This window comes from Nansenia antarctica (assembly GCF_963989245.1).
Source record: "Nansenia antarctica genome assembly, chromosome: 5".
NCBI classification, from domain to species: domain Eukaryota; kingdom Metazoa; phylum Chordata; class Actinopteri; order Argentiniformes; family Microstomatidae; genus Nansenia; species Nansenia antarctica.
In genome coordinates, this window is record NC_137690.1 from 17105704 (window position 1) to 17123904 (window position 18201).

General features: G+C 46.1%; 2 protein-coding genes across 2 annotated transcripts; one reads left to right on the forward strand and one right to left on the reverse strand.

Moving 5' to 3' along the window:
- Positions 1–702: 702 nt before the first annotated feature.
- fancg (FA complementation group G) lies at positions 703–5226 on the reverse strand (the record flags this gene model as incomplete). The annotated part of the gene is made up of 12 exons (XM_080531412.1): positions 703–841; positions 941–1055; positions 1160–1372; positions 1489–1529; positions 1623–2018; positions 2841–3001; positions 3129–3275; positions 3452–3582; positions 3902–4034; positions 4499–4671; positions 4806–4931; positions 5121–5226. The coding sequence occupies 12 exons, from the start codon at positions 5224–5226 to the stop codon at positions 727–729; spliced, it is 1857 nt and encodes a 618-aa protein (XP_080387538.1). The 3' UTR covers positions 703–726.
- A 6068-nt stretch (positions 5227–11294) lies between these two features.
- Positions 11295–16664, forward strand: LOC308158703 (uncharacterized protein; the record flags this gene model as incomplete). The annotated part of the gene is made up of 4 exons (XM_080532394.1): positions 11295–12066; positions 14210–14409; positions 14707–14831; positions 15068–16664. The coding sequence occupies 4 exons, from the start codon at positions 11295–11297 to the stop codon at positions 16662–16664; spliced, it is 2694 nt and encodes an 897-aa protein (XP_080388520.1).
- Positions 16665–18201: the final 1537 nt, after the last annotated feature.

Genomic DNA, 18201 nt, shown 5'->3' on the forward strand with positions numbered 1-18201 from the left:
TATAGAATTCTGGCCAATGAAATGTCCACGGGACGTCCTTATGTTCCGGAACTTGTGTTTCGTTGGTTCAATCATTCTTCGGACATTGGTTTAGATGCCTGTCCTCAAATGTATCTGCTCCAATTGGGGTACACCGCGTTGACGGTCAGGGGGCAACAATGTGTGCACTCATCCTTCAAGGACGGAGATCAAAATATAACAATAATTCTAACATTATGATAGCATTTTCAAAGAATTTGACAATCAGTTACATTTGCCATGGGTCAACAACTCATGTCATATTAAAGCACTGAACTCGACCCATCCAACACTAAACAGCAACAACAACAAAAAACATCCGAAATTCAACAGAAATATTTAATGATGTGACATGAATCCACATTTACACATTTACAAGCACATTAGCCACATACAGTCAGTGATTGTGCTGATTAAAGGTATCTCCTAGAGTTTTCTGTTCCACTCCTACTCCGGCTCACTGTGGCACAGCCAGTCTACCAAAGCAGAGTGGTGTTGCCAGAATTATAGCAGAATAATATTCTATATTTATTATATCTGTAGGTTTTACACACACAACTTACACACACAGCTCTGCATCAGCGTGCCTGGATTGTGCATCCATGCCAGGTCCGTGGCAACTACTGTCCCTGGTCCAGTGTATTGTAAATCCTATGGAGAGGGCCAGGAGTTTTTTCCTGTGGTTGGTAGGCGAGTAGCTACTAGCCCTTATGACTCCGCTCCTGTGTTGTGACTGTGACGGAGCTCCTCCACTCTGCGGCGGAGGTCTGTGGGATCCAGGGAAGGGCCCGTCTGGGGGTCCTGGAAGTACAGAGGGAGACCCCTGGAGCAAGAGGAGGCAAGCAGGAAGCGGACTGTGAGTCTCAATTGATCCTAACCCTGGTAAATCCAGTTGAGAATAGTGGAGTGAACAGTCTCTTACTCTGAGGAAGGTTCTCTGCTGGAGCTCCACACCGTCTCCCAGGAGACTGCTGCCTCCTGCCTCCTCCCCAGTCTCCACAGCACCTCACCCAGCCAAAGCCCTGTACTAGCACATCCTAGAGCAATGCACATGCACATAATCTTACCACTATATCATCAAGGAGATAGAAGGCAGACAGTCATGACATTGGTGAGCTGATTGAATGTACAAGTACAGTACCTGATAATGCCTGCTGACTGAGCTGCAGGTCTCTCAGTGCATCCCTCAACTGGTCTCTGTGTGTGAAGCTGACCCCTCTGCCTGCCAGCGCCAGCCCCTTCAGCCTCTGAAGGGCACTCAGCCCCAGGACAGGCCCAGGCCCAGGCCCAGGGTCCTGCTGTCCCCCGAGCCCCACACAGCCCACGGCAACACCAGGGGCCTGCGGCAGCCAGCCTTCAGAACAATCAACAATCAACATAATAGACATACAACATCAAAACCCCAATATCTACAGTTTGTCCAGACCAGAGCAAGTGTTTGCTAACATTACAGCCAATCTGAGTACTCACTTTTCGGTTTAACACACACCTTCACCAGTAGGTTGATGCACCTGAAACACAGCACATTCCCTCAGAACTGTAAAAAAACACACCAAAAAACACAAACACAGGCAGCTACACTCAGTTGCAATCGCCCTACTCACCTGGTGTAGTGGGTCAGAGCCTGCCTCCAGTCCTTCAGATGGATGTAGCAGTGGGCCTGAAGGAGGTGGGCAGCCCCAGCCCAGAGCACCGTACCCAGCCTGTCCTGCCCCGTGCCCAGCCTGCCTGGAGACCAAGATCCAGACTCACACCCCTCCACTGGCTCCTCGTCCAGCAGCAGCCTCTCTGGTAGCAGCTCCAGAGTGGTACTGATGACCTCATCACACAGCGCCAGGCAGTCAGCGGGTCGCTGGGCCATGAGCAGGGCGAAGCCAGCCTCCAGGTAGAGCTCAGGTACCCTGGGAAGGGGAGGCTTCTCCAGATGCTGTGCTGTGGCTGGGAGGTCAGACTGAAGAGTAGCCAGCAGGTCCAGGTAGTGTTCTACCCCCTCTGACACCCTACATTATCATCACATCAGGGCAATATTTATCATCACTCAGGTGTAGTGTTTCACCGTGTGTGTGTGTGTGTGTGTGTGTGTGTATATATATATATATATATATATATATATATATATATATATATATATACACATATATAATATATATACGTATATATATAATATATATATTATATATAAACGCTCATTGTTTCATATTCAGTGTAATATTACAATGCATTATTCTGGGCTACTTATGTTAAAACTCTATTGCAGGGGTCTTCAACCTTTTTCAGCCCAAGGACCCCTTGGACGCGAAACAGAACAGGGACCCCCATAAGTTTTTTTTTTTTTTTAAATGTGTCACATTTTAAGGCCTATAATAACTTTTATATTTACTTAATTCACCTTTTATTCCACCTTATTATTTATATGCTGGGTTATTAGCCTATATGTGTTTATGATTATAATTTACCGTTATTGATTAACGTTAATTTTACAACGAAGACCGAACTGCACCATTTTAGCCAATTTTTTTAGCTAACGTTATGTTAGACATTCCCATCATGGGAATCATTTATTTTGTAAATAGTTTTTGTCAAAAGTAGTGTATTATTGCCTATTAATGCTTGTACTTTACTCAATATAATTTTTGTTATATTTTTTAATTCTCACAAATTATTTTGGTGAACAATTGTCAATTTGGTGAATAATTGTCAATTATTATGACAAACATTGGCGGACCCCCTGCAGTACCTCTGCGGACCCCCTAGGGGTCGCGGACCCCTGGTTGAAGACCACTGCTCTATTGTGTTCTTCTGAAGCTAGGATACCGCAGTACCTTCCATGAAGGACACACTTCAAGGCCAGGTGGTGCAAAACGTTGAGGGGGGAGGGGACTGATAACAGGCCGGTCAGTGATTGGCCACGGAGCAGAGAGTCAGGGCTGAGGAGAGGGGTTCCAACTGCTGCAGACTCAGTTGTAGACGGCAACATCAGGGTCTGGGCAGAAAGAGAAGCTCCATCATGCGTCTGTCATATGCAGGCTAAGTCATATGTTGTCATGCTGTGTGTGTATGTGTGTGTATATGTTCATGTGTGTGTGGGTGAACATGTGTGTGTTACTTACTGAGTGTAGCAGGCGTAGAACCTCGATTTCTGCCTGCGTGTTCCCCAACTGTCTGTAGACAAGCGTGCTTTGGTGTAGTGCACACACACAACCAGAGTCTGCCTCAATTGCCCTCCTGTAACACTGCAGCGCACTTTGTGGACGACCCTGGACAAACACACACACACACCTCAGTCTTAACAAACACTAATTGAGCTGTCAGTAGGGTGTGTTAACTGCAACCAAGTGAGTGATGTGCTAACTCTTTTCAAACCTTTATGTGTGTGTGTGTGTGTGTGTGTGTGTGTGTGTGTGTGTGTGTGTGTGTGTGTGTGTGTGTGTACCATACGGGCGAAGCAGAGGCCTGAGAGGTGGTGTGTGTGCGCTAGTAGAGCTCTGGGGGCTGGCAGGGAGTTTCCTGTCTGGAGAAGATCCAGGGCATCTGAACAACAACCTTCACTTAGCCACTCAGCACCTGGACAGGACAGGGAGGAGTTAAACACTTAGCCACTCAGCACCTGGACAGGACAGGGAGGAGTTAAACACTTAGCCACTCAGCACCTGGACAGGACAGGGAGGAGTTAAACACTTAGCCACTCAGCACCTGGACAGGACAGGGAGGAGTTAAACACTTAGCCACTCAGCACCTGGACAGGACAGGGAGGAGTTCAACTCTCCACAACAGAGACAGGACAGATAGGGGTGAAGTCTCTACCCCAGGACAGGACTGGGTCAGAAAGACATGAATTACACAACATACAAACGTGGCACAGAAGTGAGAGAATGGTGCAGACCTTGAGCAATTACAGTGCAGATCTGCAGGAGGTCTTTCAACTCCCTGGCCTTCAATACCACCAGAGGAGCACTCTTCACCTCTATGTCCCCCTCTCCTGCACCCAGTCCCTCCAGGAGAGAGAGAAACTCCTCCTACAGAGACGAGGGACCAAGGGAGCAACATCAACACAATTAAACAACAACACAATGTGCAGGAGTAGTTTTGTCACTGGTTCTAACTGTTCATCACTAGGTTTTCATTGTCTGCCCCACACAATGTTTTCAATGACTTTCAGAGGATATAGAGATGTCTACTATACACTTGGACCAGTGGCAGTATATGTTTTCTCTTTTAGTAGGTAATTGTGAAAACAAGTAACTGTGAAAGTGCTGTTGTTCTATGACCTAAATCCTTATGTACAAATGTGTTTCTTTCTACTCATATCCTACTCTTTTAATACTGACTTGTACAACAGACTGGACATAAAACATTTACATGTGTGACATAAACAAATACAATTCATTCTTAGGTTAATTGTGTTTTGAGTGAAGGGAAAGCCTCAAAAGCATATTTATCTAACACACACACACACACACACACACACACACACCCACACCCTCAGGTCCTGTATGGTCCCCAGTTTGCAGGTGGCCAGCAAGAGAGCCCATTGCATGCAGAGTAGCCCCAGGGTGCAGGGGCGCAGAGATGTGCATCCAAGGGACTTCAGGACTGCACGCCAGAACACTAGGGGGTCGGGAGGAGGAGGCTCACAACCTAGCCCCTGTAGAGCTGGGGGGATAGGGGGGGGGGGGGGATTTGGAGGGGTTGGAAGAGACAGTTGCCCATTTGAAGTTCATGATCTCAGAGGAACATTACTGTGATTAGAAATGGGCCACTATTACTAGTAGCCAGTTCCTCCTCACCTCTCTCCAGGCCGTGCAGGAGGAGCTGCTCTGCTTCTGGGAGCTCCATCTGACTCAGGGAAAACACACAGGAGTTGTAGACCACTGTCAACTCCAACTGGACATGGTCTGGGACAGCAGGCACACCTGTAGATAATAGAGGATATAGGAGTAGGGGTGGATAGAGAATATGAGAGAAGAGAGGATGAGTGGTGCAGGAGACAAGAGGATGAGAGAAGTGTATATATGATAACGTAATTGTCTGGTTCAATTACAGAAAATAGCTTTTCATCTTGAAACTACTCCTGTTCCGATACTGCAAGGGAGATATTGCACCTTGAATTTTTCTCAGAAGCTTGTGACTCTCCAAGTAGCAATGTTTCAGCAATGTCAGATCCTGGTCAGGACTTGTATCTCTTCTGTCATATCTCTGAAAGGACATAGTACAACAGACTGAATAAGACTTAGCTAACTAGATAGTTCAATGTGAATGAATGAATGAATGGTCTTTATTGTCATTGATATAGTACAGGTACCATACAACGACATTTGGGAGGGGGGGCTCCCCTGGTGCTAGGATTATTCTTTTTTTTACTAAAAACAAGAAGGGAAAAGAGCTGGTTTACATAAATAAAGGCTATATACACTATCCACTATACTATACAAATAAAACACTGTGCTGTACGCTATGCTATGCTATAAATATCCTAACATTTCCTATCTCTGAACCTTATGTACACGAGGGTTGTCATATTGCACATAGTATTGTTGCACATTCATTTAAAGTGTCGCAGTTTGCAGGTTTGAAATGTTCACAGTTGGGTTTCAGTGTTGCACTTGATTACAATCTAGTAGCTGCCATCAAATAGTCTAGATTGTCCAGGGCCTAGAACCTAGGTCTTTGCTGTGTTCAGGGCCTGAATGGCCCTAGGGTAGAAGCTGAGTCTATGGCAATAGCTAACTGGCTAACATACATGAACTATATCTTACCTTCCACTTGTTTACGATGGCGTTATTTTCTTCAACCCATCTGTCCAGCAACGATGGAGGCATGTCATGGTCCATCACGGATGACCACCCCTCGAGTCTCTTGTCAGGCTAGCACTTCGCTGTTGTGGTTTCGAACTTTCCCTCGCTGAGACAGGAACTCGTGTCAACAGAGACCAGAGGTACACTGTCGGTGTCAGTGGAGCTGTACTGCCCCCTATTGGATAAGAGTAGTAGTGTACTAACCTGACTGCTACAGTCATCGGTGTCCATGTGGTGGCGCCAGTTGAACACAGAAGAGGAGAGAAATACCCATTAATTAAATGATAAGGAGGTAGCTATTCTACCTAAAGAGAGGCTTATTAAGGGAAGGCACTGTGTTGGGTTTTCTTGTTCTGGAGTTCGATGTAGTTCTGATGTTTAGGAGTGTGTGAGCGTCTCTCAGGCCTTTGCTGATTCTGTGACTATGAGCACAATACCACCAATGCTGCCGCAGTACACGGGTCTTTTTTTTTTATATGGTGCCTTTTCCGTCCCCAGTACTAAATCATGTTGTATTTTGTCTAAATTTGGACAAATACTAATTCCATTAGGTTTTTCATGTATAGTCAATTGTTATTTATTATTAATACAATGATATGGGCTTCTAAGTTGTTGTTTACTACATTTTAAAAGCTTTGGCTAAAGATGTAAATTGGATTTTGCATGGGATTTGGGATGTCCCCAGTGTTGTTCATTCAACTTCAATCCAAAAAAATAACTATTAAAAACATATACATTTCCAAATATGTTATTATTATTTAATTTTCCTGATCAATATCTATTGAAATCAAATATAGTTTTTATCCATTTTTTTTTTATTTTGTACAAAAAATGTAGGTTTTGCTTACAATATTGCTTGTCCCTGCGATCACTGTCCACCCTGTTATGCTGTGTTAATGTCCCTTTTAAAAGAAAACCATATTTCTCAATCACATCACTCTCATGAGGTGACATCACATCAGTGGAGGGGATTTCAAATGTGGTAAGCTGTGTGATTTTCTACCTCTTTTACCATCTGATTTTTATGTTTTTATCCAGTGAGTTTAATGTGGTTGACCATAACGTGTCCACCCTGTTATGCCTAAATATTGAGGAGATCAATCAAATTGAATCATTTCAAAAAAAGTATTTAGTGCAAATTAGATTCCTCATCAAGTATTCATGGTCATTCTAGGCATTATGCTAACACAAGCAGGCTAAAGGCTAACTTTAACTCAAAATGTCCACCCTGTTAGTGTCCACCCTGTTATGTGTCCACTCTGTTCTGGAGACACTCGCCCTATTCAACTACAGAGGGTATTCTAAATAAAATAAAATGTAGGTGCCTGAGCTCGACCACTATGTTTTTCAGCAAGCTAGATATGTCCTTTATATAATAGAACATTAAAATATAGATAAATCAACAATTTATTTTTCACAAGTTATGAAGTCCAAATGGCACCGTATAAAAAAAATTACACACTGCACATGACGCACACGCACACACACACACACGCACACGCACACGCACACGCACACACACACACACACACACACACACACACACACACAGCCTCAACAATACAAGGTAATGCAATCCGAAACCTTAATTGTATTGCAGCTGAGTCATCCATGAGCTTGCCAGGACCGCTTTGTCCCCCAAGGTGACTTCTCACCTTTCCTCCCCAATCTCCCTTCCTCCCCCTGCCTCCTTCTCTTTTCATTCCCCATGCCCTCCTCCTCCTCTCGCACATGCTCAAATCACAAACAAGTCATATCATGAAGAGAGACAAGGGATGCTGCAAGTCTTCACATAACCCACCCTCCCCTCACCACTTTCTTCCCACTCCAGCTTGCCTCCCTCCCTTCCCTTTCTGTGCAGTCATGGACTCGTTGACACCAGTATTGCAGCACTGCCTACTCAATCATTCTGATCGTCTCTTTCTTTGTTTGGGGGTGTTTTTTTTTGTGATTAAGTTTTGATTCTTTTTTTGAATTTTTTACACATACATTAAAACATACGCCCACTCCCACAATCCAATTCCCCTCCCACCCACCTTTTACCTTCCCACCCTACCACCCCAAACCTCACTTCATCCCCAAACCCCCCAGCCCACCCCACCCTCAGGAACCGAATAGAAGTGTTATAAGCAGCAACTTTTCAATAGCGTTGATCATTACATTCTTAGATTGTGACTATCAGCACAATACCACAACTGCTGCAATACCAGGGCAATTGACATTTCCATTTGGATATGTCCATGAATGAGAGGACCCAATGGCACCATGGTAGGGCATGTGGGACTTGCCAACACAAGGCAACCATTCTTTTGGCAACTGTTAGACCGGCAAGCCAAATCCTTTGTTGTTTCGATGTTACGTAAGTTCAATAATGTGTCATCATTGAGAACTACAACATTGGGAAGACAGTTCTTTCGTTAATATGTCTGATAGTGTTGTGATGGAATGCCAAAAAGTCAGTTGTGGGCAATCCTAAACCATGTGTTTAAATGTGCCAAGAGACATGGGGGCAGAGTGTGCAAAGGGGGCTTTGGGTTATTTTCATCTGAAACGTTTTTTTAGAGTTGCATAGCCCCTATAAACAAACTGTCATAGTGAGAAATTTGGTGGTTTGGGTTTCTGGTTTCCCCTTCTTTCTCTGTCTGTCTGTCTGTCTGTGTCTCTCTCTCTAGGACAGTTACGGTCATACTGTCAGGAGCCAAGCCTCTGTTCTCCTCACGTGTGTGGTGGCAGAGACTGTCATCTCCTCCTCTCCTCTCTTCTCTGTCACTCAAACCACCGGCTGCGAACACTCACTGTGCCACACTCTCTGGTTCAATACAATCTCTGAAGGGCCCAGAAAGTCTTGAACTTGATCTGATCAACAAGGACATTAAAATAAATGGTCATCATCAGACTCTCAGCTTTTCCAAGGATTGTAATTGATATTGATGTGCCATCCATGGGCATTACAGCATGGGGCTGGCTCTGCCCTTCCATTTGGGCTCCATTGTCTCCAGTCTGCCTGCTGTGGCCTCATACATAATGGATGATGTGAAAGACTGGGGCTATATTATTTGAGACTGAGGCTGTGTTATTTCTGGCCTGAATGCTCCCGCTCTCTGTCTGTCTGAGATGTGAGTGTGTCTTTGAAGGACTTAAAGCCACAGGGAGTGTAGACACATTATGGCGGTGTCCTTTCAACGGCTCCACGGACATAAATCACAGGGTGCTCCCTTATGCCTCTAGGATGAACAGAGAATGCCTTGCAGGTGTGTTGATGACTGAGAAAGCACAGGTGTTTTGAGTGGGCAGTGCTACAACACAGTCCTTGGCTAGCATGAGCTGAATTGGTAAACTGCTCCAATTGAAATACACCTGCGGCATTGAAATACGATCACTTGTGTCAGAAATACACAGGATCCCAGATCGAGAGTTCCAGCTTGTGAGGGAGATGGCGATACCCTGGGGTGGCAGCGTGATGCTGCTTACAAATGGTGCTGAAGTGTAATGCGTGAAGCTGTCCATGGTGCTGATATGTGTGGTCTTCAGCCACACCTTTGGCCATGCCACACTACTGTGTGTCATTGGGTTAACAGCATGTTAACAAGATATTTATATATACTAGGGGTTCACATCACCAACGACCTCACCTGGGATGTACACACCAACTAAGTGGTGGAAAAAGCACAACAACACCTCTTCCATTTCAGGCGGCTGAAAAAGTTTGCCGTAGGGCTTTATTTTATTATTGATTTTGTATTCTGCTGCAATGCCAATGTCGAAGAACCTGAACCCAAGAATTTTACTCTGTGTACCCGTACATTGATGTAATAAAAAGCAATTCTGATTCTGATTCTATTATGTACAGTACATACACTCACCGGCCACGTTATTAGGTACACATTTTCAACTGCACATTAACACACATATCTAATCAGCTAATCATGTGGCAGCAACTCAATGCATTTAGGCATGTAGACATGGTCAAGACGATCTGCTGAAGTTCAAACCAAGCATCAGCATGGGAAAGAAAGGTGATTTAAGTGACTTTGAACGTGGCATGGTTGCTGATGCCAGGCGGGCTGTTTTGAGTATTTCAAAAAGTGCTGATCTACTGGGATATCCAGTGAGCGGCAGTTCTCTGGGCGAATATGGTGGTGGTGGTGTAATGGTGTGGGTGATATTTTCTTGGCATAAATCTTCAACAACTGTGTGATGTTATAATGTCAATATGGACCAAAATCTCTGAGGAATGTTTCCAACACCTTGTTGAATCTATGCCACGAATAATTAAGGCAGTTCTGAAGGCAAAAGAGGGGGTCCAACCCGGTACTAACAAGGTGTACCTAATAAAGTGGCCGGTGAGTGTATATACTGTATAGCTCTGAACTGTTCCTTTACGATCTACATCCTCAAGGCAGAAGGCACCCTGTGAACCCATATGCCCTCATATAGATTTCTGTGTCTGCCCTGCCCCCCTCACTGCTGGTGTGTGTGTGTGTGTGTGTGTGTGTGTGTGTGTGTGTGTGCGTGCGTATGAGAGTGTGTGTGTAATCAATAGGTGCTGTTGAGACAGAATCAGCTTCCCCACAGACATATCGTCCAGATCAGCTGACCATGACAAGGATCTGATTGAAATAGCGTGCTTCTATAATTAATGCTCGATCGTGATTGAAGTGTGTGTGTGTGTGTGTGTGTGTGTGTGTGTGTGCGTGTGTGTGTGAAAGAGAGAGATCTGCTGAGGTTCTGTCAGTCGGCCAGGTGTTGGTCCCAGGTGGCCTGGAGTGGATCTGCAGACTCACACTGCAGCAGTAACCATGCCGTGCATCAGCAGAACGTATAGCATGCGCATACACAGACAGACACACACAAACACACATACACACACACACACACACACACAAACTGCACTGTCATACATTTAACACTGGGACAGAGACAGTGACAAGTTCATATGGCCAGCAGATATGAGCTCCGTCAAACCTCTAAACTATGTACAAAAACTATTCATACATGTCAAAATGATTTAATTTGCCACAGTATAATAAAGAAACAACATACAAAATATAGTGACTTTTGACTTTTGTCATTTCTTTTGTTTTTTTGTAGATTAATCTAGTCTCTTCATATTTAGGCTTTGTTGCATAGGTGTCTGCGTCTGGTAAGGAGGTGCAAGGCTACACCATTAGGCCTTCAGAGGGAAGGGACTCTGGTGCTGGCCAGCAGTGCGCTATACCCATGCAGACTGTAGCCTAACTAAATCCAATACAGCATGGCGCACAGCCATGATGCCATACTATGGTGCTCTTCGCCTCAGTGGCAGGCAGCTGGAGTCAGGCTGTGCAGGTCTGCGTGATGACGCATTTATCGGAGATATTGTCTCTTTAAGGAAAGAGTGTGTCTCCGTGCTGAGCAGTGAGTTTCCTCCTCCCATCCCGTATAAAAGCTCAACTCTCTCCCTCCTGCCGCATTCACAGTTCTCATCCGACCTCAGCAGAGATGAGCTTCCCGTTGGACCACCACCTCTACGGCCCGCCTGGGGCATCCTACCGCAAGGGCCGACCCGCCACCTCCCTCTCCTCCTCCAGCGGCTTCCACTCCCAGACCCAGCAACGCCGCCGAGTGACCTACAGCCAGCCTTCCTCCGCCGACAGCCTGGAGGGCTTTAACGGGGACATGGTGAGGAGAAACGAGAAGGAGATCCTTCAGGCTTTAAACGACCGTTTCGCGGGTTACATCGATAAGGTCCGGAACCTGGAGCTGCACAACAGGCACTTGGAGGCAGAAGCGGCGGCTCTGCGCCAGAGCCAGGCGGGACGGGCGTCTGTGGGCGAGCACTACGAGCGTGAGCTGGGTGACCTGAGGGGGCTGGTGCAACAACTGACCGGAGAGAAGTCCGGCGTGTTGCTGGAGCAGGAACACCTGGAGGAGGACATCCAGCAGGTGCGGGTGAGGCTGGAGGACGAGGCACGCAACCGGGAAGAGCTGGAAGCCGCCGCGCGCGCCATGAACAAGTATGTGGATGAATCTGGGCTCGCCCGGATGGAGCTTGACAAGAAGCTGCAGGCGCTCGAGGAGGAGAGCGAGTTCCTGAGGAAGAACCACGAGGAGGAGGTGGCCGAGCTTCTCGCGCAGATTCAGGGCGCGCAGGTGAGCTTCGACGTGCGAGACTCCATCAAGGCGGACGTCACGAGCGCTCTGCGGGAGATTCGCGCGCAGCTGGACGGCCACGCGTCAAAGAGCGCAACGCAGGCGGAGGAATGGTTCAAAGGTAAGAAACATGTACCCTTTTCCTGCATTTACGCTGAACGGGTTAACTTAGTAAACAGGGTTTATGTTACAACTTACATTTCCACCGACTGTTGGTGATGTTAGAATTATAAGGTTCTGTCTCCATGTTTGTCAAAATTGAGTTTTTTTTACATAATCTGATCCATTAGGTGTTTATTAATGCCTGTGTGATGTTATTTTTAAAATGTTGCAATTTTTTAGATAGTAATTCATAAAATACAAAGGTTCCATCTCACAAAACATAATGGAATGTAAAAACTTTGACGCTCAATATCTCTGAACTACCCTAAACGGAGATAGAACCTTATAATTCTAAGCTCACGTGTTGTCGCTGCGCATTGATGTAAGGGTTTGACAGTGGTCCCTGTCCATGGTGCTGAAACTCCAGTGGAGTTCGTTCCCAAAGAAAGTAGGTTAGCGGTGTTTGTCTTCTTGTTTCCACAATGACAGGCCAGCGATGAAGCTCTTCTAGCCGGGCACTGATCGGTGCGTTGTTGTAGCCTACATTTAGCCTATGGAGGGCCGGTTACTTTGTGTGGACATAATACACTTTATTCACCTATTCAGCGCATTATCCAAGGCTAAACCTATATTAGACCGTCTAGTTTTAATAGTTGATGTCATGCTTCTTAAATCATATGATTTTAATTTGAAGGAGAATTATATGGTAAAACATATCAAGTAGGCTATAGCCTAAATTATCTAGGAGAGGAAAAACTGCAGACGTCCTTAAACTGCCAGCTGAAACTGCATCGTCATGTTAATGTTGAGATGAACAACTCCCACAGGGAGGCTCGTTTGTTCGTGTAGGCTAGTTTCACCTGTTCATACATCCTTGACGCAGGCCACCTTGACTCAGCGATTTTGTAGTCTGTGTCGCATTTCAGTCTTCAGATCGGAACTTCTACTCTATCAAAGTCACCTGCTTCACCTTCTGTGATCTGCAGCCTGTCGGTCCCTGTTGAACTCTAGGGAAGCGAGCTAGGGGAGAGATGAAGACAGCTGCAGCAGTAGGCCTAGCAGTAGCAGGTGGAGGAGGGATTGTATAGGTTTTCTACCAGGGTTGTGAACTGTTTAGAGAGAAAGACAGACACAGAGAGAGAGAGAGAGGGGGGGGGGGGGGGGGGGACCACATTGCCTGCTGTGTGCATGCGTGTGGTCAATGGATGAGGGTAACCCCAATGTAAACTTACTCAGCCTTCAAACAACTGCAGCATTGAAAGAAGGTCCTGCCTCAAGGTCATTGTTCAAGGCAGTAAGAGACAGACAGACAGAAACAGTAAGATGACTACTGCAGCTCTAATCCTGATTCACATACAGTACATCTCAAAGTATGAATAGGAAGAATAGGTTGAAAGGACAATGATAGTTTTGTGTAAGTTCATAATCAGACGTTGATTAGAACCTTTATTCAAAAAGCGTTCATAATCAAAATATTGCAATGCAATGGATTCGGTGAGTAATCCCCACTACTCAACACTAACTAGGTAGTAGTGGGGATTACTCATTGAATCCATTGCATTGCAATATTTGGGCTTGACTAGCGGGTGTGTCATTGATTTCAACAAAAAAAAAAAAGTCTGAACGGTCCGTCGGTTGGCGACTTCTCCCGGTTTCACCAGCTGCTATCACAAATGTTCTAACTTAAGATGAAACCACATGGTTGTAAGGACCTGACCATGGTTTTCATCAACACTATATCAATGCCCCTGTGCCACACCATTGGTGTTAGAAATGAGTGGAGATACCCTGATTAAACTACAGAGCCAAAGTAAGCTGAGCTGAGCTGTACTGGGCTGGTCAGGTTACACATCCATCATAGTTGCTGTAACCCTGCTGGAAAGGACAATATGAAAGAACAGAATGGTTCAGGATGGCCTTGTAGTGTGTAAAACCCCCCCGTCTGCAGAGAGGAGGGAAATAGCTGAGTCAGACCTCTGACAGACAGGCTACTGCTGCTGCCAAGGTCACTTCCTGCTGCTGTGCTAGAGACAATCTGGCTGTCATCTTCCTGCCAGAATAAAGGTTGATGAATGCCATGTGTTCGAGAACAAAATGCCGACTAGCTTGACTGATCTCTGTCACTGTATCAAACCCTGTCTGTGTCTGTGTGACCCCTGTAGTGCGTATGGACCGGTTGTCAGATGCCTCACAGGGCAACACTGCCGCGATCCGTGGAGCCCAGGACGAGATAGGAGAGTACCGCCGTCAGCTGCAGAGCCGCACCATAGAGCTCGAGACCCTCCGAGGCACCAAGGACTCGCTAGAGAGGCAATGCATGGATAGCGAGGACAGACACCTTGGAGACCTGAACTCTCTACAGGCACGAACACACATCCTCTCCTCCCCCTTTCTTTCTTTCTTTCTGCCTCCCTATAAATAATAAAGAAAACACACAGAAAGTGTGTTCGTTGTGCACTTTCCCATGTATTGTCTTCATCTGTCTTCAGTTCTGTTTGTGTTATCTCTATCTTTCTCTCTTATCTTATCTTGTTGTTCTCCCTCTCTACACACAGACAGCAATTGCTCGCTGAAAGTCTTGAAAATGCAGTGTAACATACATAACATCTACTCAAACTAACGTGTGTGTGTGTGTGTGTTTATGTTTGTGATCTTCTAGGAGACCATTCACCAGTTGGACAATGAGTTGAAGAGCACTAAGTGGGAGATGGCCAGTCAGCTGAGAGACTACCAGGAGCTCCTGAACGTGAAGATGGCTCTGGACATCGAGATCGCTGCATACAGGTGGGGCAGGGTTAGAGGTTGCAAATGCTACAGACACTGGGTCTCAAGTGTTATTGGAGAAGGTACACGTTGATTGTATCATATGCTCGACTGTTATATCGCCACTGGGCTCACATTACAATACTTGATACCAGCACATTGAAATCTATTTCATTGATCACATTCAAAGTCATGTCAAATAGAGGATAGTGTTCCATCCACTGACAGTGTACTTCCCGTGTTTGTCTCCTGAACAGGAAGTTGCTGGAGGGAGAGGAGACTCGCTTTGTGTCTGGGTCTGGGCCGTACTCTTACTCCTACCCGACGCTGAAAGGAGAGGAGATCTCTGATACAGTCATAGTGGAGGAACAGACAGACGAGACTCAGGTCACTGAGGTGACAGAGGAGGCAGAGGGAGATGAAGAGGAGGGAGATGGAGAGGGAGATGGAGAGGGAGAGGATGAGGGAAAGAAGGAGGCAGCAGAGGAGGAAGGAGAAGATGAAGAGGATGTAGAAACCAAAGCAGAGGAAGAAGAAAAGGAGGTAGGAGATGAGGAGGAAAAAGAGGAGGGAGGTGATGAGAAGGGAGATGAGGAAGAGGCTGTTGAAGAGGCAGGTGAGGAAGAAGAGGAGGAAGAGAAGTCTAAGTCACCTGCGAAGGCTGCTTCCCCTCCCTCTAAGTCTCCTCAGTCCAAGTCTCCTCCCAAAACTCCCCAGCCCAAGTCTCCAGCCACCAAATCACCTGAATCCAAATCACCCCAAGCCAAATCACCCATGCCCAAATCACCCGCCAAGTCTCCCCAGTCAAAATCTCCCCAGCCCAAGTCCCCAGCCACCAAGTCCCCTGCATCAAAATCACCAGCATCAAAATCCCCCCGTAGCAAATCCCCTGAATCTAAGTCCCCACCTCCCAAGTCCCCAGAATCCAAGTCCCCAGAACCCAAGTCCCCTGTCCATGAGAAGGCCCCCTCTGCCAAAGACACCACTAAGGAAGAGAAGAAAGAGGAGGAGCCCAAGCCCGTAAAGGAGGAGAAGAAAGAGGAGGAGCCCAAGCCCGTAAAGGAGGAGAAGAAAGAGGAGGAGCCCAAGCCCGTAAAGGAGGAAAAGAAAGAGGAGGAGCCCAAGCCCGTAAAGGAGGAAAAGAAGGAGGAGCCCAAGCCTGTAAAAGAGGAGAAGAAAGAGGAGGAGCCCAAGGCCGTAAAGGAGGAAAAGAAAGAGGCGGAGCCCAAGCCTGTAAAAGAGGAGAAGAAAGAGGCGGAGCCCAAGCCTGTAAAAGAGGAGAAGAAAGAGGAGGAGCCCAAGGCCGTAAAGGAGGAAAAGAAAGAGGCGGAGCCCAAGCCAACCAAGGAGGAAAAGAAAGAAGAGGAGCCAAAACCTGTCAAGGAGGAGAAGAAAGAGGTGCCCCAGCCCATAAAGGAAGAGAAGAAGCAGGAGCCCAAAGAGGACAAGAGTGAGAGCAGCCAGCCTAAAGAAGAGTCTGAGAGCAAGACTGAGGAGAAGACTGACAAAGCTGAAGCTAAGAAGGAGACCAAGACAGAGGAGACCCCCAAGAAGGATGATACCCCCAAACCTGCTGCCTCCACCCCTGCCAAGCCTGCAGAGGACAAGCCTGCCCCCAAGGAGAGCCCTGCCCCCGCTAAGAAGGAGGACACACCTTCCCCTAAAACAGACGACAAGACAGAGGTAAAGCCTGCCCCTAAAGCAACACCTGAGAAAACCGAGAGCAAGAAAGAGGAGAAGAAACCAGAGGAAAAAAAGGAAGCCCCTAAAGCTGCTGACAGTAAGACAGAGAAGGCCGAGAAGTCCTCCAGCACTGAAGCTAAGGAGAGCAAGGAAGAGAAGGCCAAGAAGTGAGTCAGATACGTGAGTTTGTATCAGGGCTAGAGGAGAGAGAGGGTACGCCAAAGAGCTATCAGGGGAAAAGGGAGGGAGGGAGGGAGGGGGGGATATTATTACTAAAGACCTGAACAGCCTTCAATAAGAGAGTAGGCAAGGAGATGGTATGTTAGCAATAGAGATTTTCTAGCAAATAACCCTGGGTGTGGCTGTCTAACACCCCTGATGTGATGCTTCTAACGTATGACTGTAGTGAATGCAGAATGCTCTTAACTCTTTATCTGAATGTGACGACTGCCCTTAATAATAACAAGTGCATTTAAACAGAATTCCCCTGGCCGGGACCGCAGGGGGCGTGTACATGCACAAGCCTTCGAAGTAAGATGTCAAGAATAATAAAAGATTGTGACAGATTAATATATTATATATGTATATTTGTGAAGATATATATAAGATATATTTATGTGTATATTATATTTACGAGTATTAAACAGGCTAAAGAGAGACTTTATGAACTTGCTTGTTCTGCACCTTACACAGATTGTATGGATGGTTTGACTAGTGTCTCACCTCTGTCTGTTTTGCTGCTGTAGGTCAGTGATGACTGTGCTATGTATAAACTGCTAACAACATGCTATACAAAACTGCTGACTAATAAAGGTTGCAAAAAAACAAATTAAAGAAAGCATTCTGTGTGTTCTTTATCCAATGTCAATGCAAAGTAGTACACCAGGAACTAACTGTATAGTATTAAACCAGTTCTGAGCTGTATTGAGTGTTGTGTATGTGAGTGTGTGAGAAACAGTTGAGGTGAGAGAGGTGTGAGAGAGGGGTGTGGATCTGCTTAAACACTGTGTGTGTGTGTGTGTGTGTGTGTGTGTGTGTGTGTGTGTGTGTGTGTGTGTGTGCGCTATGCTGCATTGCGGCTGAGGAGAGGGAGAAGGGAGCAGTGATGCTGCACCCACCCAAATCTGGGATGCAACCCTGACAGCCCACAGCCTGAGCTCATACATAAATCAGGAGGAGTAGTGGAGAGAAATAGTGCTAGTTGCACAGATCTGTTCCTCCTCTTCCTTCTGCTCCACTGCACAGAAACTACACAACACTCAGGGGGAAACGACATGACACTCAGAAATACTACTGCTCTTACCCATCTCCCATCCTCAGAGCTTAGTGTACACTAGGTTGTCCTTAGCTCCCCTTTCCCTCCTTTGACCTCTTCCTTTCTCTGTCTCCACACCGGTTCCACAGTACAAGACTACTAGAACTACTATCAATTATAACAGCCCAAAATGGATGATAATCATCCTATTCATGATGACTAAAATAGTGCAGTGCTCAAAAAGTGCTCATACACTATATCTAGGCAGAAAATAAAAGTCTGTCCTAGTGATTCAGACTTATGATGTCTAGTCTGAACAATTGTAAAGGGAAAGTTGAGTAGAACACGACAGACGCCACCGTCACTGAATTAATCCACCATCACAATATTGCAACTGCAGTAGAATCTAAAAGCGCAATTTCTATCTCATCAATCCTATGTGTATCTGCAGGG